Genomic DNA, 22,599 nt, shown 5'->3' with positions numbered 1-22,599 from the left:
AGGGCAGTGAGGAGATAGAGAGAGAGAGAGAGAGACGGGTGTAGAGCGAGGCAATGAAAAATCGAGTGAAAGAATTAAAAGACAGGGAAACAGAGACAGACACTCAACGAGAGCAAGAGGGAGCGAGATCGAGGGAGAAAGAGGGTAAAGCCTCGGTTTACACGGGCTGCTGATCCAGCACTGCGGAGCAGACAGGACAGCAGCAGCGCACGCTGACATCTACTCATGCCACGCTAGGTTGCCTCTTGCAGGCCCCAGAAGGGCCTTCGCTCCCGGACTTGCAGCCTCTCTCTCGCCGGAGCCATTGAACATCACCGGCCTGAACCACCCACAACACTTGTCCTCTCTGTGCACTAAACCTGGCCCATGTAATAACCACAGAACCTCCATTAGGCACTGGGTGGCTGGGGAATCAGGGCGGCTGCAGCACAGCATGGGGGATGTACAGACTCCCTTGTAGAACAATTGAGATGACGCTCAACTTATGTCCACTCTTTGTGTGCTCCCTTGTGAAGGTATGGTATGAATTATGTATTTAAATGGATCTTTGCCTTCTCCATCGAAATAGACCAGTAAGCAGAAAGCTGTACAGAAGGCAAAGGCCAAGTCATTTGGCTGTGCTTACAGTAAACATGCCTGTGCATTATGGGTCATGGTTCCCATCATAGGCTAGTTACAGCAGTGATGGATCACTTCTCTCTGTCAGTCTTGAGGGGCGAGCTGTTTAAGGACATGACTCAGGTGTTCCAAGGCTGCACGATGTGGATGTGTGCACAGAAACACAGGAACACACTACACAGGCACAGCAGTGTGAATCAGCGCAGACTGTGTTCGTATGTACAGTATGTGAAATAGCAGTAATCTTGGTCCAATTTATATGACCCCATGTGGCTTTGCAGCCATGAGCCAGTTTCTGTACCTCTCTCTCTCTCTCTCTCTCTCTCTCTCTCTCTCTCTCTCTCTCTCTCTCTCTTCACTAAGCTCACCTTCACACCTTGCACTGCTGAGCACAATTAGCAATTAGCTCTGGTAAATTAGACTGGTTACAACATATCAGAACACCCACAGCAAGAATCACAGAATCACACTCGGTGAACTCTCTATCTTACGTTGTTGCACATTTTACACTGCACACTACAGGTTTAGTGGTTGGACAGCTCGGCCTCTGACTGCTTATTGCTACTTATTGACATCAAATACTGTAATAGTCGCCAGCGCATTACTCAATGTTCATGTCAAGTGTCGACTGGAATGTAAAGAAAAGCTTCTTCTTCAAACACTTGAAGGGTTATACAACCTTTCTGTTTCCAGCACGTGTTGCTTCTTTTTCAGTCTGGCTAAAATCCAAACCACGCCGCCACCAAAGTGCAGCAATGCATCATATGATGTGCTCCATTCGGCGGCCCAAGTACACATCGGACACGCCTTGGCAGGTCATCAGGACCACACAGCATATACAGCATGGAGCACATAAAGAGAATCTGGAGGGCTGCCCTGGATTCGAGAATATTTTGTGTTTTATTTCAGGAGAGTCCTCACCTTAATAGCTGATCTCTTCAGCTATGGCTTGCCAGGAAATGTCTTTTTTTAATATTATTTTTATAAAGATGAGTTGGTCACAGAGGTCTGGATATTTTTATGCTGTAACAGTGTTTCTCCTTGTCTATTGTGACAGCTACAAGACCACGGAAGAACACGCGTTATCGCTGGCCAAGAGAAGATACAGTGGCTGTGATGTGCCCGTTGAGAGAGTTGCTTTAAAGAAAAATGGTTGCTTTTTCTGGAGCATTGACCAGCATTGATGCTGGAAAATAGGACAGTGTCAAACAGTAGAGTATTCCGTTGGGGGGGGGGGGGGGGGCAGTACTTTCGCGTGTGCTGAAGTGGGCCGCGATGATATAGCAGACGTTAGAAGTAAGGTAGATGTGGGGACATATTCAACTGGCATCTGTTGCCACTTTCTAGCTTTAGATATATGTTTATGGAGGCTTTAGGAAAGGTTTGAAGGAACAGCTGACTAATACCTGTACAAGCCACATTCAACAGAGAACTTCTAGGTTCAACTTCTACCGTATCATACCTCCCCTCTTCTGGGAGGGACACTTTGGGGACAGAACTTGAGGGTCAGTCATGAAAGCATCTTTCATTATAACCAGAGGCACAAATGTGTCAGTAAAAGTAAACTCACCCCCAAAAAAACAACTGCAACTGCCAAGTATGACCCCATCCCGTTGGTAGGATCACTTCCCGACCCCTTTCTGGACACGCTAACGTGTATTCTGTGGAGAAGTCAGAGCCTGCACGCTAAAAACTACTGCACATAATCTGTATTCACTTAATACAACCCTGGCAAGTTGGCTGACTTGAAGCCAGGACAGTCAGAAACTGGAAAAATGTGTAACGGATGGATGTGTGTTGTCCCAACGGGTTATCAGGCCACTGCAGGACTAGAGATGACACTGAGCTGGCAAAGCCGAGGAAGAGGCCATTTTCTTGGAGTGACAAATATCTGGAGGAGTACAAACAGAGAGCAGTGGCCCTGTTGGGAGAATGCCTGAGCTTTGTCTTTGTCGCACTGACTCACAGCACCACTCCCTGAGGTGTGTGGGTAGGTGTGTGTGTGTCTGTGACCGTGTTTGTGTGCGTACACGTGGACACACGTACACGAATAGCAGACCAAACATCTTCTCTAGCTCAACTCCTGGGCTTGTGGCATCTTGTGCTTGTGGGCTAATCATGTGAAAGAGACCCGAACCCAAACTTTAGCACTGCTGAAAGCAAAGGCGATGCAGTAGTCTGGGGCTGGAAAACATCTGGGCCCTTTATGGCAGCGGCTGGTATGCGGAGTGACGTGGAGTGAGGTAAGGGAACGCCAGCTCGACAGTACTGCTTTGAGCCAGCAAGATTAATGTAGGCTCTCTGGAGCAAAGGCAACATCCAGAGCCTTAATAAGGTACAAACAATTGGTTCCACTCCACTGGCTTCCCAGGGAAAACTATTGTTGTGCCGCATTGTTTCTTGGTAAGGCTCCTTGGAGACACGGGCCGACTGCAGCATGTGACTGTCTCCATTACAGTCAGGGGAAAGCTCACTGTGGACCTGTGTTTGTCTGTGTCAGGGTGAAGGCTGGCTCTCGCCTGCCCCACATCCCCCCCCCCCCCCCCCACACCGCCCCCCCCCCTTTCACTCCCTCTAAATCCAAACTCTTGTAAGCGCACTCACCTCGACTCCCTGCACTTTCAACTTCATGTGATCCTCCCGTGTGGTCTTCCCGTCTTTCCTCTTCTTCCAGCAGTAGCCATCCTTTCTGTACTTCACCTTCTTCCTATTGTACAATATCATCGACCCATTCTGCGGCCTGGATCCGTGGAGACCGGGCAGAGAGAGGGAGAGCAAAAGAGAGAAAGATGAGATGAGATGAGAGGAATTTTTTTTAGGCAAAGCTACAGCACAGCTCGGGGACTCATTTTAGAGATGTACAAAGAGGCCCGACACGACTCTGCGCCGGGCAGAAAATGCACCAGTGACTTAGATGACAAGACTTCTTTATGGTGTTTTTCAGCATTGGTATGCACAGTTTGACAATGAACAAAGCACCCTTCAGCATACATTCCTCCCAATGAGAAGTGTGTGTGTGCAGCGAGCAACTAAAAGTGACACTTCTTCTCACGGAGTAAATTACATGAAGGGCAGTGTGTAAGGCAAGCAGCGTGGGGGGGAGGGTGTGTGTGTGCGGGGGGTCCCTTTCTTATCTGTGATTCATCCAACTTAAATGAGTTGTGGTGTTGGAAGTCCCTCGGGGGAAGCAAAGATCCTCCCTTACACTCCATTCATAATTCATTCTCACTCCACCAGACCACAGCCTGTAGGCTCATAATGGTATAATGTAACTATTTGATGATAATCTCCCTTTCCACTTCGATATGTAACAGACGCATTTGGCGCTCAGTGTTGAACATTAACTGAAAGTGTAGAATATAAAACATTTATGACTTACTCAACAATTAGTGAGCAGTTGAACATAGTTTTGTGTGGGTGTATTTGTATTTGTGTGCATTGTGGAGTGGCTATCTGCAGCATGAATCCATACACACTGCAGTTTCCCCACGCACTTTTGCACTCCTACAACACACACACACACACACACACAGACACACTATACACAGTTGCTATGATTTGGAGCTCTACCAAATGAGAACAGGTTTGCCTCAGTGTTTGGGGCCTCTCAGTGATTGAGTGGGAAAGCAGTCTGCCAAAGCTGCTGAGGAGGCAGAGTAACTGTTGAGCGGGGCTTATGCTGCGTTACACACAAGCATTTCTGACCTCCTACTAGAAAAAGTACAACAGAAGACCACTCAAAGTCGGAGTTCCCACTTGTAAACTGTTGTCTGACGTCACAAAAAAAACGGAAGTGCACATTGTAACGGGAAAACTATCAACTGAAAGGCAACTTAAAATAAATGTGCCTATATTTAATAACAATAATACGTATTATAATATAGTCAAAACTGTTGTGCGTGTAAATTAATGTCAAAATAGTGTTATTATAATGTTATTAGGTAGCTGGTTACAATAAGCAATTGTCTATGCACAAAAGCTGTAAGGGAAAATGCGCAGTCCAAAACCCCCCCCCCCCCCCAAAAAAAACATGCACCCAAAATGTGGATGCTGCATTGCTGAGAGTTCTGTTGTGTGAAATATCCGTTTGTCACGGTCAGCCATGGTTTTTGTTTACATTCGGCGTCGTGCACCTGGAACGCTTCGAGGTCGGAAGTATCAACGGGAAAAAAGTTGTGACCCAAGAGATGTCTGGAACGCAGACAGCTGGTGAGCCTTGTTAGCCTTGTGTTCACTGTTCACATGCATATAGGCACAACACACACACACACACACACACACAGACACAAACATATAAAACTAGAAACACAAAAAACTCATCAAAGCACAGAACAAAAAGCTGGGTTGATTTGTGTCCTCTCGAACAAAATTCAAAATAAGAAAACCCAACGGTTGTTTTGCATTGTTTTGTTGTTTATTGTAAAGCTTTTTTTTTTCTCCATAAGGTTTATTTATAACGCTGCATGCATCATTTTGCAGGGCTGCCTTTTGGGGCCAGAGCGCGTGTTTATCTTGGTATCACTCATCAATCATTTTCCCAGCCGGATCTCAGGGGCCAGCGGAGGGGGAGGAGATGGGGGAGGTGGGGTCCCTACAGTCCCCCTTCTGTGGCCCCTGACAGCACCTTCTAATGAGAGACGCCACTCACACACTGACGTGCTCACTCCTTGCTGATCTCCCTTCTTCCCTTTCCTCCTCCCTTCCTCTCTCTACAGCCCTCTCTTCTTGCCGTCAGTCAACTCGAGCGGCGCACCGGGGACGGTCTTTCTCTCCTCCCTCGCTCCAACTCCTCTTCTGCTGTCTCTCTCCCTCTTGTTTCATCCGTCTCAAGATCCCTCACCTCCGCTCTCCCATACCTCCCTCTCTCCCGCTGTTGTCTCCTCACTCACTGCCCTCTCTTGTTTAGCACTCAGCCTACTTTGCGGAAAACAACTATTAAACAAGACATTTTTATTGGTCAGTTTGAAAAGTGGAACTGCTCAATGGCTGTGTGGGATATATACACAAAGTATAAATCGTGCTCTAGTTTACAGCATCCATAATGTCACCCATCGCGGAGGCGCGATCATAAATGGCACTCATGAACTAAGAACTTTGCAGATTGCTGCAATCTCAACATGTACTTCCACCGATTTGCATCCCAAATGTCACTTGAAGGACACTTGTTCGACATGCCTACATCAGCAGTTGGCATCATTCAAACAGCAGAATGGCCCTCTCCAACAGTGCGATCCGATTATTTGTTTCGATATCATTCCGAGGTTTTGTCCTTCAAAAAGATACCAGGCGTGTGCGCCTCTTTAAAATGTAGCCCTGCTTGAGACAAAAAGATGGGCGCAGATGAGATAAGGCAGAAAATCAAATGACACAGGGCTATCTGATCTCCTCCGGAGCACTGGAAATTGGGGTGAGGCTTCGGTGTCAGAGGCTCCACGCCGTATTTATCGGCTCTGCGCAAAAAAACGTATAAGCTCAGCTATTTTTGAGGACTGTTAGGTAGATGCTATTTTCAATTCAAGGCACTTTGGACCGGCAGGAGAGAGCCTCGGCACCCACTCTGGAGCAGGTCTGAGGCAGAGGCCAGTCTAAAATGCACGCTTTGGCAGCAGAACGCGTCTCCTCTTCCTGCTGCTGTCTCCCACTCTCTCCCTCCCACTCTTCTCCTACCACTGTATACTTAGGCGTTTCAATTAATCTTATCAGAATTATACATATTTATACATGAGGGGGAAAAGCTAACTGCTCTGTTATCAAAGAAGCGTGACAGGAGGCTCTCTGTCTCAGATGCCTAAATGTGGCAGATTAATATGGAAATGCAGGCCTCTGACAAAGTGCACACAAGCTCCACAGCTGCCTCTTTCCTCTTTGGAGTTTGCTGCGATAACAAGCTTTACCCTCAGGGTGGTGTTAGGCCTTGTCCAGTCCTTTAGGAATCATTCATTTACCCAGGTAATGGCATTCGCTCAATCAGATTTGTTCATTCGAAAAAGTCAGGGGGGGGGGGGGGGGGTTATGAGGTTGGTGACGTGTTCAGCATGGGTAACAAACCCAAAGCAGGGGAGCCCACAGGCAGGCAAAACGCAGCCTCAGCCTCACAAAAGACCGATAGGCACTCACACAGAAACGGGGGAAGAAGCTCGAGCAGACAGACAGAGAGAGACAAATCTGTGTGGGAGACTCTCGTGTTCCGACAGGGATCAGTGAGGAGAATCCACAGCTCCGGTGAATCATCCTGAAATCCTAAAATGTTCTGTGAAAACACACTGACGAAACTTTCAAAAGTTCTGACTTGAATAAATATATTAATGAGGAACACAAACAGGCTTATTGGGGCGCAAGTACAGACACGGTTTTGGCAAGTATAAGCTATTCAGGGAGTGTAAAATAAAAAATAGAGAGAGATTCATAGTATGTCCTCAATATTTAATTCATAGGCTAGGAACAAAACTATTACTGTACACCAAACTCAAAACTACTCAACTGTATCAAGTGTACTCTTGTCAAAAGGGTTACAGAGAATGAAAGATTTCTGTCTTGGTGAACCGGTGTAGCAGTGATAAGTGTGCTCTAGCCCCCTTCCTATTCCCCATGATGCCCTGGGTTTGATTTATACCATACATGCTGTTTTTCTCCCCAGCAACTTCAACTGGTGATGCAGCCAAGAGGGAAGAGGAGAGTAGTAGAGGAAAGGAGAGGAGAGAGGAGAGACGACAGAGGAGAGGATATTAGAGGAGAGGAGATTAGAGAAGAGGAAAGGAGAGGAGAGAAGAGGAAAGAAGAGGAGAGGAGAGGAGAAGAGAAGAGAGGAGAGGAGAGCTGGGCCGGAGAGACTTTGAAGATCGGAGGGTGAGCTGGTTGGGGCCTGAAGTAGCTCAGAAGGGAGGCGACACCTGCTGTTCTCAATTACCCATCAGAGCCTTTAGCCATCACAGCCTTTACCCCACTGTGTCAACAACCCCACTCACACCTACTACTCATCCAAACACATCCACACACACACACACACACACTCATATACACACCTACACTTGGCGTCACACACACCAACCCTATTAAGTATAAATATGAAGCACAAATATGCCGCCGAGCGCTCACACACAAGCGCTGCGCACATGTACAAATGCACACCAAGTTTCTGGTAACCCTGTTGCTCCATCTAGGGATAACATTAATAGCAAGACGACTGACAGGACATCAATAACACACGGATACTGGTCATTACCGGTTCTGTCAATCACAGGTAAAACATAGGTCACATGTGTTAAAACACGTGGAGCGGTCGGCGCCGGGCCGAGGTGTTTTCGGCGCGCACTGTAATTAGACGTCAAGCGACGGCGCTCTATTAGACGGCAGCTCATCCTTGAGCCGGTTGTGCGAGCAGAAAGGTGCTGCCGCCACGTCGGGAGCGCCTATCTGGACGCATCACGTGCAATTGATGACTCGCAGATAAGCCGCTCCCTTTCAGCCCTGCCAAAGAATGCATCAGGAAGTGGGGCGTTCGCTAAAACTACTTTAAATGTAAATCTGCCACGGCCTCAGGATTGAGATTCATTGTCTGCGCTGCTCTGAACCCCTCCAACTCCCCCGCTAGTGTTCGTATGTCGAGACGTCGCAGGTCGCGCACCCCTTTGACTGCCAATGAGGCCGCAGCGCCCGGTCACTGTGGTGCCAACAGTCCTTACTCCTCTACTCCTGAGTGGCCTCGGCCTTCAACCATGAATGCCTAATTATATATGGTAATAAAGGGGGGCGGTGGGTCAGTCAGCTGGAACGAGTTATGCAACATCTTTTTAAATCACATCGCATCATCCCTTTTCCTCAGTAACATGTTCATCTTCTTTTTTTTTCTCTGCACTCCGGACTGTCTGGTAAACGGTCGTGGTCGTCTTTAAAAAGAATTAAGGATAGCGACAGGAAAACGCTGACAGCAGCTAACTGAATTAGACTGAGATGAATCAAGGAAGTTACGTTTTCCTAATATGATACCACGTATCTCCAAGGCTGTGCAGATGGAGCACAATGTTTTGTTTACCCAGTGTGCTCAACTAAATACAACAGTAATGATGAGAGGGTAGCTGGGCCCCTGGAGTTGTAATTCAGGGTAGGGAGACAGATCGTGTGCCTCCCCTCTTTCTCTCTATCTATACTGCCAATGACTGCCACAGTACTCAGGCCCCGGCCCACTGCCCTCCAGCACAAAACAGATGTTCCCCCCGCACTTATCTCAATGAAAAAATCACAGACAATTTACAGAGAATATAAATTACGGTCGTAGCTACACATCAGTGTCTCTGTCCCTGTAAGACCTTGTAAAGAGGATAAGGGTGAATTGGTGTGGGAGGGTGGGTGGATTGTTGGGAGACAACATAAGGCGGATGGAAGCAGTGGGGGGGGATGTGGGGGGGGGGGGGGGGGTTTGGTGTTGCTCTTATCTGGTCCACAGCAGCCCAGCAGAATGAGAGGGAGGCTGGTGACTGGCGGTGATGCTGCGCTGATAGCGCTAAGCCGGTTTCATGCACATTTCAGGGAGGCTGCCATCACTACTCAGATTTAAAGCTCTCAGCTCCTGCCAGTGGATGAGGTTGGGACGTTATTTACAAATAGCCATGTCATACACTGGTTACCCCGCTCGGCTCTCTGTGTCAACACATACACACATAGCAGTGAGGGCTAAATGTGCGGCTTTGATGTACAGCTTAGGTGACATGGAATTTGAATTTCAGTGCTTGTAAGGTTTTGGCTGTGAAGACGTTTTTTATTCACTCGAAATGCACACTGTCTGCGTGTGTGTGTGTGTGTGTGTGTGTGTGTGTGTGTGTGTGTGTGTGTGTGTGCGCGAGCGCACATAATGTGTTTAACTGGGCTGAAATGTCGATGACTTTCAACTGCTTGCTCAAAAGGCTTCCACATCACATTTGTGGTGAATGCTATTTTCAGCCTTTAGTCAGTGTGCATATGCTTACTTGGAAATAGCGGCAACAGAGACGATGATTCACACCTCACATCCTCTCCACTAATCTTCACAAATCATCCGTGGTGTGTCTCGGTGCGTTGTAAATAAAAGGTGGCACCAGAATGAAGCTTCTCCATAGACCCGACTCCCGCTGACAACTACATGCTGTGTGCATCGTGCATGTGTAGACCTAAGTCCTGCAGCACTGCCTTATTATGACACTTTGTAAAGAGGATGCTTTTGTACTCTCAATAATGCATGGGCAGCAGGGAATTGCGTACAGCCTTATTTTATGTCATGGGGTAGAGTTGCTGTTTTAGCAGCTTAGGTTTCTCCGGTGGTAAGAAATACTAATGCAATTAAATCTAAGTCGAAGTAGACTGCAGCAACAAAAGGTCAGGCTTTCATTATTAGCAACAACAAGCTTGCTTTCTATTAAAACGAGGAGCAGGAGAATTCAGCTCCCAGGTTAATGATGCGGTCATGTACTTTCAAGAGGCAAATTCAGTACGGAGGATCAAAGATTTCCATGTGTCTTTACTGGCTTAATGCTACATTCAACAAGTAAAATAAACGTGTGCTGTGTCATTGACGGTATTTAAGATCAAAGTGTAAGATACATCAGTAGAAGACAAGTAAAAGATTAGAAAGCTGGACCACAAACTGTACAACGTTAGACCTTGAGAGGCTTTGCTGGCAAAGATTTATATGAATGTGCATACTACTATTATACTTCATCAGAATAAACTACCTACCACATGTACTGTAAAGTAAAGATATTACTCTCACATCCTGTGAAAGTGGGGCATCATCCTCGATGATATGGGGATGACAAGAGGACACTGCAGTCCACCTGAGGTCTGTCCAGGACAGGAACATGATGGGGCAAGGACAGGCTCTCCTCCCCATCATGGCTCATGCCAGACCGAGCTTATGGATCACATGGACGTGGCCCTCCTTGTCTCTCCTCCAGAGCAGGCAGTGCCACCACAGCGTCGCTGACCTTCCCCTATTGATCCCTCGGTGACGGAGCACTGCTAAGGCCAGCTATTGAACCACTTATGATTAATTCACAAATCCTGCCTTGTCCACAAAAAAGGTTAAAGAACAAAGCGCAAGCAGGAGGAACGAGTGAAAAAGAGGACGGATAAAGAGACAGAGAGGTCAAAAAAACTCCACTTTTTAAAAGTGAGACAGAACTTAGAAGTGTTGCTTTACAAGCTGACCAAGCTATAAAGAACATATCAGAGTCCCTTCTGTCACAAAAAAAAACATCAGCACAGTGATGGGAGGAGGAGGGGTTGAAAAGAAGGAGTAATACGAAAAAAAAGAGTGAGAAAAAGGAAAGAGACAGACAGGAAAACAGAGAGAAAGAAGAGGAGAAGCTTTTCTTCCTCTCCCTTCTCCTATTCCTTGCTCCCATTTTAGTCACGAGGACAGACCAGTGAGGGCGAGAGGTTGAAATTGAGCTGTAACTCTATCTGTGTGCTGGAGCGAATCAGAAAGTCTATCCCACCTTTCACCTGGGAATCACAGCTCTCTCCGTGCCCTGTCTGGTCACCATACCAACCACCGCTAGGCATCATGGGATTAATTGGAGCCCAGGGCTCAGCGGCAGCTCAGACACAGACAGAGAGCAGGGGGGGGGGGGGGGGGGGGGAGAAGGACGGACATCAGCCACGGTCAAGTGATGGTGGCCATGCAGATCAAATTGAATTTCAGGCATTGGTTGCATTGCCAGAGATGATACGGTCTCGAGGTAGCGCTAAACATATCGGGAGTCCAAGCCACCTCCGCAGTAATGCCCGGATTGGATTCCAGGATGAAGTTAGCGGTTCGTCTTCTTCTCTGATCCCTGTGTGTTGTGCGTGGGGGATTTCACACAAATACTGACACACTGTGATTCGCCTCCGTATAGACAACCTTTGCCAGAATGTTGAGTAAACAGAGCGTCAACAGAGGGGAGCCCACTGTGTCCTGTATGCTCTCGATAAGAGATACAAGGGTGAAATGACAAGGTGCAGATGAGTAAATGCAAAGTCGTGTTTCACAGCGAATTCAGTGGTTTAAAAAAAAACCTGGGACCTGGGACGACCTGTTGATTAATAGGCAATGTCCACAAGAACAAAACAACATAAAGATAATTAGACTATTTGCTTGAAAAAAGAAAAAAGTGTCAGTAGATAAATTCTTATAGTCATAAGATTTAAGGGTGAGCAGTGGTGCACTGTATGCCAATGAGAACGTTATGCAAGTGTGGTGGCATTTCTTTCCCACAACGGCAAAATCCAATGATGATACATGCTGGTCACTCCTGTTTAGTTGATGGCAATTAAAAGTAATGTCCGCTGGAAATATTTTCATATATGCAGCGGTTGCTCTGCAGTCGGTTAATTCCTCGGTCGTCAAGCTGAGCTCACGACTAGCCTTCGCACCGCTGCAACAGAGCAGTGTGTGGCACAATCACTATCATCCAACTCTCTACAAAACCGATTAGAGCTGCTCAGCTGGCCAAAAGATCAGACTGTGGCTGTGTTGGGAAGCTTTCAGCTGTGAATCTGTGCAACCGTGTCAGTGTGTAGCAGAGCATTCGTAGAGAATCTACTGCACCCTGGTTAAACAAGGCAATGATGAAAAGATAGACGAAGGAAACGTATAATGGATAGGCCTGTGTACTTGTTGACAATTGAAAGTAGACCATGCTGTTTCTATAGACGCTGTGGATTCTCAGCCGTTATTATGTTGACCGTTGACCTTAAAGCAGCACCATGAACAGATATCACGCAGTTAGTTTGGCAATTGATGGACGGATGATCCATCCTCAGAGGTCATCCTGGGGATGACTTATGATTTACAGATTGAAAAGCCCTCTGAGGCAAATTTGTGATCTGTGAAATTGGGTTATACAAATTAATTTAAATTGAATAATGAAAAAAAACAAAAAAACAAATGACTTCGAAACTGTGAGGTTTAAAAATAACAGTTTTTCTTTTTTTCCACGACTTTTATTCTTGCCGTTTCTGGGCTCATTATGACATCGACTACACTGCAAAATATGACACCTTTCTGACACGTCTTGTTGATGTTTCCTGAGCGTTTCCAATCGCAGAATAGAGGCAAACGGGAGCAACAGAAGAAATGTGTGGGGAGATAGACCGAAAGGTGAGATGAAACTGAGCGGGTGTGGGGTGTGGTAGTATATGATGTTATGGGTGAGTGTTAGTCAAGTGGTCCCACAGGCCCCGACGCTCTCTCACACTCAATTTATCTGGGTATGTTTGTATACGACGACCCCTGACCTCAGCCCCTGGCACATGTCTGAGATCACTCCGCTTCGTCTCTGCTGCATCAGCTGGGGCCAGGACCTCGCACGCATAACGAAACACGCACGAACAGCATGACCGAGCGAATAAGTCAACTCTGCTTCTCCTGGGTTATACACGACGACGCCGATGGGTTTTACCCAGACAATGAAGATGACAGACTGTGTGTGTCCTGCTATGTTTATCTACTGCCGTCCAGCTGCACACTCCCACAGCCATCTACATGCGCGCACACACACACACACACACATCTGAATACACTCATAAAGTAGTCAGCAAGGCACACCTCTAATCATGGTCACCCCTGCCTTTTCATTTTCCAAGTTCACTGGCCCATTGAGCTCCCACACACTAAATCACATCAACACCCTCTCCTCCATAAATGATCCACCCACAAACATTCGCTCTGTCCTCCATTCCTCCTTTGCTTGCTTAAAAAAAACACACACACACTCAGACACAGAGCACACACATCAATATACAGACAGAGACACACTCATGCACGGCTAGCATAATAGTAGGCATAGCATTAAAAAAAAACAGCTTGGGGGTGGACTAAACACAGGGTGAGCATGAGCGTCTAGCCAGAGACGGAAGAGGTGTGACCCCCCCCCCCCCTACCCCTCTTATTCCAAAACCATAAAAGGTTCATCCTCAGTCTGAGCATGACTTTTACACACTTCCCGAAGCAGCATTTCCAAACTACAGCAGCACGCAGGCCTGCCACACCGGCCCCGCTGATTGACTATTTCCCCCCATATTTGACACACCAGTGAGTCTGTTCATCAGTCACCTCAACAAGCCGGCTGTGACGATTGGAGGAGGCTGGGTCGGGTCAGGTCGACGGCCACAGCGCGGCAAAGAGCTGGCTTCTGGCTCTGCATACAGGGCCTGGCGGAGGGGAGCCGTGCACTCGAATGAACTCAATGTCGTACGTACAGTTAGTGTGGTAGCGTTGGCAACTTTACAACTCATCGGTTGCTCGTATTTCTTTCAAGTATCATATTCTGCGGGGGGGGTTTTCCTTTGATCAAAAGGATGTGCAGGGGGAAAAAAGGGGGCCGATGGAGATCCACTACTGTCACCCTGAGACCATGTTGAATATGTAAAGGATGTTGTACAAAACTGAAACATGACACATATCCCTATTTCACATGCAAGTAAGTAGTGTCCCTCGTGTTAGCATGGATATACCCAGAGCTAATCTCAGCTGGAACCTGTGATGTACAGTACAGTACAGTGTAGGGAAATATCCATGTTATCCATGATTTCTGAATGCTTTTCCTCTGCCTCTCAGGAAACTGAGAAACAGTGTTTTTTTTATAAATTTAGAGGACCCTGCCATGTCACCTCCACAGGCGGACACAACCATGGCCTGCTGCTCCTGCTGGAGCCCCACTGTCCTGCTCGGCGAAAGTCTTGGAGGACAATGAGATACTGCTGTGGCCGGCGTTGGCATTGTGATGAACTACTTCTAGAAGCAATCATGCGAATTTACATCATCCCTTGACATTTGGCCTCACACTCCACGCGCTATCAGTGTGGGGTGTCTTGTCTGTGTTGTTTTTTTTTTTTGAGTGGGCCTTTACGCATGTGTGTGCGCACGTGGAATTAAATATCTTTCCCTGACATTTAGCCTCTCTGTCCACATGGCTCTCCGCAGGAAGAGGCAACGTGGGAATGCCAATCTTGCAACATATTATTTTTTGTGTGCGTCCATCTATGTGTGTCAGAATTGGAATACACAGTTATTAAGGGTGGGGGTGGGGGGGGGGAGGCCTGCCACTCATGTGTCTCCAGAGGGTGAGGAGACCAGACACCATACAGGAGGCAAGGAGATGGGAAAAAGGCAGACTGAGGGGAGAGACAGAGAGCAGCAGAACTAATGAAGAAGAGGAAGGGAGTGGTGAAAGTGTCAAGGCACCCATTGTATCGCTGGGCAGGAGCAGTAAAGACAAGCTAGTGGCCTCTGCAACTTTAAGATTGCCATTAAACTCTCGCCTTGCTCGTGTTTATGGTTGGCATTGTGTGTCAGAGGAGAAGGGGATCGTAAAGCGGGGCTTTGTCTGTCTGCCATCGATTTATTTCCTTCGTTAGGGTGATGACACTGCCTGCTTATGATGTCCTAGCACAGACTGTAATTACAGAGCACTTCTGTCTTTATTGATGTCACTTTGTTAGTTTAATTATGCTATATTGGGTTTTAGAGTCGCTGCAAGAGCAAAGCTATGATGTAGGGCAAATATCATCAATGGAACATCCTCTTTTGAAGATGTCGGGGGGGCAGAGAGTTGGGAGATAATTATTTCATAGACAGACGTCTAAAATAGACCCCGTGCATCTTAGCATGTACAAAGGCAGTGAGAAAGTAATCTGAAATTGAATGACTATTCTGTCTGTGTTATGACCAAAGTCAGAGGGAGGAAGCTGCGAATGTGATGAGGGCCTTAATGGAAATGAAACACCTGGGTTCAACCTTGAGAGCGACTGTTTACGCGCCCAGTCCCCAGGTGCTGGGGTTGACTGAGAGTCGTGTGGTATGAGAACTATTGCTGTGTGTGTGTGTGTGTGTGTGTGTGTGCATACAGTGTACATGTATATATGATGGGATGGGACCCTGGGGGAAGCAGTGCCATGTGAAGGTGACCCATGAGGGGAAGAGGAGGAGGGAGAGGCCACCTGCTTACTGGCGGTGGCGAAATGAGGGTGACAGCCATCCACCTGTCTGAGAACACTCTCTTTTTCAGACCCCATCTGCCCACCCCCTTTGGGATATCCCCCCCCCCCCCCCCCCCCCCCCCCCCCCCCCAGGGGACCCTGTGACCCTCACTGTCGTCCAGTTGACCAGGCCTCCTGTCCACGGTCCCTACGGACGGCTGAAACTGCCACCACTCACCTCCGACCAGAGGCCGTTCTGGGGCACTGTAATACAGTACAATACATTGGGGGCTCTGTTGGCAGTTTTACTCTGTTTCTCCTTTTTCTTGTTTTAAAGTGATACAGGCCGCCAGTCTGTATGTGTCAAGACTGTGCTATAAGTCTCCCGGCTTGGCTAAGTCATCACAGGTAGCCAACAGGGAAGGCCTATATATTTGCTCCCTTTTTCTTCCTTTTTCCTCCCATGTTCTCCAAACTGTAAACTCATCATGGTGTTCTGTAGCACAAATAATCGCTGGCCAACAACAGAGCAATTTGGCAACTCAAACAATGGTCACATATAGTGCACTGTGTATTTGTCACTTCTTTCTCTCTCTCTCTCTCTCCCTCTGTGCATGCAGCTGCCTGTGTTTCTTGCCATCGCAGAGTGGGACACACAGAATTACATTCTCTCGCCAACCAATCCAGCCTGTGGATAGATCTCTCTATTCGGGGCTGTCTGTCTGACTGCAGTCAGGCCCGTCCCCGTCTCCCATGGCTTCAGACCTGTGGCCCGGACCCAGGGCTGTGTTTGCACTTTCTTTATGGCTCTTCAACCGCATAACGGAGTGGGGTCTGTGTGGAGAAGACCCACCAGACTTCTGACATGTCTTCTGATCTCCACCAGCCCTCTAGGGCTGACAGGCCCACTGTACTCTACCTTCTCTGCAGAGGAAATTTGACTCTGCAGAGAGACAGACTGGGGAGAAAGAAGGGGATTTGAAAGGGGGGGGGGGGGGGGGCGCAGAGAGACGGAGGACGCCCAAGATGTGCGGAACATCAGGTCTTTGCTCTTTCTGAAAGTGCCTTGCAAGAAAATGACTAACTTGCCGGAAAGTGTGCTCAAAGTATAAGGCAAATGTAATTTAGGGAAGCTTGCAAAAGGTTTGTAATTAAGGCTGGTTGGGGCTTGGAGGAGCATCTTGGAGCAGGATTTCTGTCCTCTCGGGCTCTCACAGCTCTCTGCATGTTCTGCATGATTGCCTGTTGATTCGCAGCATATTGGTGCTACCCGCCTGCCTCCCTGGAAAAAGACATAATGATTCTTCAGCTATTCATGGCAGACATCACAAGGAGAACCCGACTAACTGCTCTGCTGCTCCTCTCGGTAGGTGAGGGGTCCTTTCTCACAAAGCTCCTGTCAGTTGTATAAAGTCGAGGAATACATGCGGGGGCCTCCCAAGATAGAGCCAAGATGAGCCAGGAAAGACTTTGAAAAATATGATTTGAAATTAAAGATTAAAGATGAGGTAAGCTGCAACATGAGTTAAAACGTTATAACGTTATCATGATGTGTTCTCATGTATTCTCGTAAATTGTAGTGTTGGTGAGAAACTTGAATAAATCCAGTTGTTTGAAGGATATGTTTTCACAACTAGAGAAATAAATATTAGAGATGAATTATGAGTTGTTTAACTTTCTAACACTAGCTCTAAGAAGCTTCTAATACATCATTAAAACTACTAATGACAAGATTTGTTATAATCCATAAAAATACAATCATTTATTTCCTTATTTGAATTGTGTGTTTTTATGAAGAAAAAAAAAACACTATAGATGACTGTAACAAAGTAAAAGGACAACATTTATAATTTCTGATGGTTTACTGACTTCAGAGCGGTTGAAATGATTAATGGGACAGTTGCAAAAAAAAAATTGTCTGGAGCCTTGTAGACCAGCTGCTATGACAAACCAAAAACAAAATCACGTGATCAGGGATCGTTAAAAGTTATACTTGCTCCGGATTTTATGATCCGATTTATGATCTGTTGCAACCCTAGTGACAATGGTTTTGTTCTTGGCGGCTCACCTTTCTTGCAAAGCGAACAGTGAACGGAGGGGTGTTACATTTGGTTGCAATCTGCAACTACACCACCAAACCCCGTCCTGTACTGTCCCTTTAAGAGTAAATGCATCAGTGATGCTGTTTCTGCTATTAGCATGCCTCTAGCCATTATACATTTCAAGGGGCCGACCTCATCATTTATAGATAAATACACGCACAAGCATGTGCTCGCATGTAGCAAACAAAATGACATATGCACACTACAGAGCATGCCTACAAGATCTCTGTGTTACACCAAAACCCAATTGGAGCGAGACACCATTCTGAGGATTTCTATTGTTATCTGGCATTCTGTCTGTGCAAATCTTCCCCCATCCTAAAAAAAAACTCCACACCATTAGATCACAGTTCACTGTTGCTTTAGACAGGAACGGGCACTCTGACCAAATTCTAGCTTCATTAGGAAAACCGAGGCAGCAGCTCACGGGGAGCCTGCAACAGATGCCAGTATTGTGTTGAGTTTTTTTGTTACAGCCCAATCCATCTATTACCATACATCAGCAGATCTACACCCACGATTAAAAAAGATAAACAAACTACTCTCATATGTCTTTGCTTATCACGAAAAGCTTAACTGTCTCCCACAACAACAGCATTAGCGCGCGCTTTGGCCACAGGCATGAGGCAGTAATAGATAGTAATGTGGTTTAGCACAGGAAGAAAGCAGACGCAGCCAGGGAGAGGCGCGCTGACGGAGAGAAATAGGGAGAATGTGTAAATAAAGAGCAGCGGGAGATGATGAAAACTGGTGAGAGGAGAAAGAGTCTGAGAAAGAGAAAGGGAAGGTTGAGAGGGTGAAAGGAGGAGGGTGACGAGGAGGAGTGGGAAGGTTGGTCTCATTACTATTAGACCTTATCTCTCCCTGCAGGCTCAGGTGACCCCAGCTCTCCAGCCCTCTGCCTTGCACACCACTAATCATTTGGTTTTAATCACCGGGATATTCTCCCCTTTTTGCCTACCGCCCCCCCCCCCCCCCCCCCCCCCCCCCCCCCCCGCCCCTCCCTTGATGCCCTACTGTGCACCCTAGCCTTTGCCAAGGTCCAGCTAATTGTATTCTAATTGGCCATAGCTTGGGCTGGGACCGATCTGCCTCATTGTCATCCGCCCATCCGTCCATCCCGTTTCTGTTCCACTTCCCCAATCCTTTCTGTTCTCTCTGCCTCCCTCTCGCTGTCTTCACCACTTCACGCCTGTGCTTGTTTCTACATCTCCTCACTGCCTCCTCTCTCCGCCTCATCTCTCTTTCACCCCTAATTTTTATTCTTTTTTTTTTACCCATATGCTGCCGTGGCGGCTCCCTCTCCCTGTCAGTCTTTCGTGCCGTTCGCCGACATCACAGTTGCGCAAGTGCTTTCCAATTGCTGTTCTTCCTCTCCTGTTGACCTTACATTCCACCAGACAAAACAAATAGCCTTGATGTTGTCTGCCAACAAAACGCTTCGTGCGACTGCTGTGCTCTGCATACAATGGCATGAGAGAGAAATGTAAAGCTGTTCAATTAGGTAAACCTGATGGCGGAAGTCTGACGTCCTCCCTCTTGTTTTTACAGAGGACCACGCCGACTGTGTCAAATAACACTGAAAATAATTAGTGTGCTGTATGAAAAAGAATGTAATATCATTGACTGGTTTGAGCACAGCACATTCTTAAATTACAGCAAAGAAAACATGACCTCTCTGAAACTGTTTGTCTGCTATTTTACTTGATGTGATGTTGTGTGTTGCGTGTGAATATTCCACCCGTACAGTTTGCTCTTTAGTGTTTGTAAATGAGAGCAGAGACAGTCTGGGGCTTGATTTTGGGCATGTTCATTCAGCTCTTCTCAGCAAAAGTCTTGTCATTAGTGTTAAAGCAAAAATCATTTGAAGTCAGGAATTCAAAAATATTCTAAAGGAAGTCTTCTTATTAAGTATCCACACATGAAATATTCATAGCTGCTAGCTAACTGGCCTGTTGACAAAGCTCTGAACATCGAAGCCAAAAATCTCCCCGTGCTCGTCATCGTGGCTAACTTTACCTGTCGCTGCAAGCTAAAAAAGAGAGAGGAAGATGGAAATCCTGCATTACAATCACACGCTACAAATCCTCTACTTTTCTTTTCTCCTCCGGATCAACAGCTCCAATAAATTTTCATTACACCTGTGTGAAGCGCTTCAAATAGAGCCACAGAAGCAGAAACTAATTACTTTCTAATTTATTGACTAATGGCCACAGCCCTGGGAGACAGCTGCAATTGTTCTAACAGTCCTGCTGCTCCGACTGCACTCAGGTCCACTTTAGATTCATAACCAAAATAATTTATCATTACAAGCACATTAAATTGAACCGTATAGACCATAACAGTGGTAATTTATATCATTTTGGGACTAGGGATGCTTTTCCCTCCCCTGTCTAGAAAGCATACAATCGTCGGGATGGGATACGTCTGCAGCTAGTCGTTGCGTGTGACAGGTTCACTTTGTTCTTCAAAGACCTCTTTGTTTTGTGCCTCATTCACCAATTGTTAGGGCTTACAGTAGAAAGGAGACGGATTGCGTTGCCTTAAAAAAAAAGCCTGAGAGTTTCTGTGTTGTATGACTTCTGTCATTGCCTGCATGCCTTATGTACAGGGCACTGGGCTGCACGATATTAGGAAAAAAATGTTATTGCAATAGTTTTTTCTCTGCAATGTATATTGCAATATGTAAACATAGAGTGATGTTCACCAGAAATTCTGCATATTTTATATTTAAATGCATTAATCTGTTGCACTTTTAGTGATGAATTAAGAGGCTGGATAAACTATTTGGTGCTCTGAACAATTTAATCATAAACACCTTGGTAGTAATGAAACGGGAAACACTGGATTAGTCACTGAAAATGAGAACAATGCCAGTTTTCTTTTTGTATCAAGCAGCAAAAAGTTGCAGCGTGACGTGTTTGAGTTAATTTGCCGACATCACACGTCCTGCGCTATGACTATTGCATATGCACAGGGGCATGATCGAAACATCAACATGATGTCGGCCGGCTCTGTACTGAAGTAACCTGTCTGTCATGATTTAGTTTCCAGCATCCCATCATCAGCCAGGCAAAATCTATGCTGATAATATATTAATTTCCAGCAATTGCCTTTATCTCATAATGCATCTCTTTCTTGATTGGAACAATGCCTTCCAGGATGTCAATGACCCTATCAACAGGACACAAATGGTCACCCAGTGGTTTGAACAGCGTGATAACAACATTAGCCATGTGTCAAGGCTTCCTTAATCACCACCGAGGATGCCATTTGTGCCTTGATGGGATATTCTGAAGCAGAAGTATGAGATGGCATTTTCCACTGGCATCGTTAAGATGGGAGGCCCATATGATCATGCAAATTTATTATGTAAGCTGTGATTAGCGTTGACCTTGCCCTCTGCGAGGTGAATGTGCTGAAACAGTGCCAGAAAAAAAAGCTCCTCATGTCTACAGAGCCGGGATGCGGCTAGTATACACGATACAATACAATACAATGTGTGCATTTAAAAAACGGACAAAAACTGAGTCCTTAGTCATTTCCCTTTGAAGCAAAAAATGAAGTCTTATTGAGCCATCACATCCTCACAACATCATTTCCAGCTTCTTCATGCTGGTGTTTCTGTATTTTCATTGTACCTTTTGTGTAAAAGAAAGAAAAAAAAAACATCCTCAAGGTTTAGGAGTTTAGCCAGATTTAAGCAGCAAGACTGATGAATCTACGGGAGGAATTCCAACCTCCCACGGCAAACAACAAGCGATCCAACCGTGTTGATAGTACCAACGTTGTATCGTGTTGTGTTACTGGGAGCTTAGTTCACGGTGGTGTGGCCCTGAGGGAGGGTCTGAACAGTAACAGTTTGTCTCTGTGGGAGGCCACCTCCATTCACACCTCCCTCTGCTCAAACATGCCAACTGCTCAAATTTACACTTCTACCAGATCTTCGGGCTCTAAAAGCCACACACACACAGCAAAATTGAATAATTAAAAAACGCAAGCGGAGTTTGCCATCTGTAACAACAATGACGTATGTGACCTTATCCCTGCCGTTTCCTCACTTCCTTGTGCTCATGCACTGTGCGCCTTTTTGTTACAACCTGATAGTTGACCGGAAAGTTTATGAAATAGGTCTTAACGTGTTATGGCACGGCGGTAAATCTTCATTCACAGCTTCAGTAAAAAGATCAACACGTAGCGGCAGCTCACACGAGCTTAAGTATTCATGGCAACAATGTTAGTGAATCACCGATGAGCCTAATAAATGATCTAAAGTACGTGGAGGCAGACACATAATTCTATTTTTATTTCACTTGATCAACAATCACCTCTGCAAACATACGCACGCATAAATTGAAAAACACATATGGGCACACAACTGTCACCCTCATACCTCCGCTTCAGACATCAAGCTTTCGCAGGCTGATCAATAGAATCTAAGCAGGCCACAAATACAGAGAAGAGGGTGTGTGGAGGGGGAGCTCCCATGGGAGAGACAATAAGGACATTGAGAATAAAACAAGAGACCGGTGACACACAAACAGAAACGCACACAAAAACACACACACACATAAGCCGTCCTATATTCCCTAGCCAAGTGGTGACGTCAGCCTCCTGTTTAAGTCACGGCCCACCTAATGGAGCATAGCCAAGGCACAATATGTGTGTCCGTGTGTGTACGTACGGGTATGCGTGAAATAATGTTGGACTGAGAGAGTTTACCCGCTACAGCAGAGGCAAAGGGAAGGACACACCACTACAGTGGAACACACACAAAGTCAAGCACAATAGCCATTCAATCAAAAGCAATCTCTCTGCTCCTGGCAATTCACACACAGAGTGCTTCCACACATGCATGTATACACACATAACTGACATATACCGCTATCAAATGCACTGCATCGATATTAGGTCACTTTAAAAAGTGTGGAAAGGAATGTGGGAG

At 46.4% G+C, this 22,599-nt stretch overlaps 1 protein-coding gene across 1 annotated transcript in view; it reads right to left on the bottom strand.

The window, feature by feature from the left end:
* Positions 1 to 22,599, bottom strand: part of camta1a (calmodulin binding transcription activator 1a) — a gene marked incomplete at both ends in the record, with an annotated part of 267,332 nt that overhangs the window by 109,164 nt on the left and 135,569 nt on the right. Inside the window, 1 exon segment of the mRNA XM_079175695.1 lies at positions 3,223 to 3,358. Within this exon segment, the coding sequence (XP_079031821.1) occupies positions 3,223 to 3,358 (136 nt within the window).

Source organism: Pholis gunnellus, assembly GCF_910591455.1.
Source record: "Pholis gunnellus genome assembly, chromosome: 2".
In the NCBI taxonomy this organism is placed as follows: Eukaryota; Metazoa; Chordata; class Actinopteri; order Perciformes; family Pholidae; genus Pholis; species Pholis gunnellus.
Note: the sequence above shows the minus strand (reverse complement) of the source record. Positions and strands in the feature narration are given on the sequence as shown.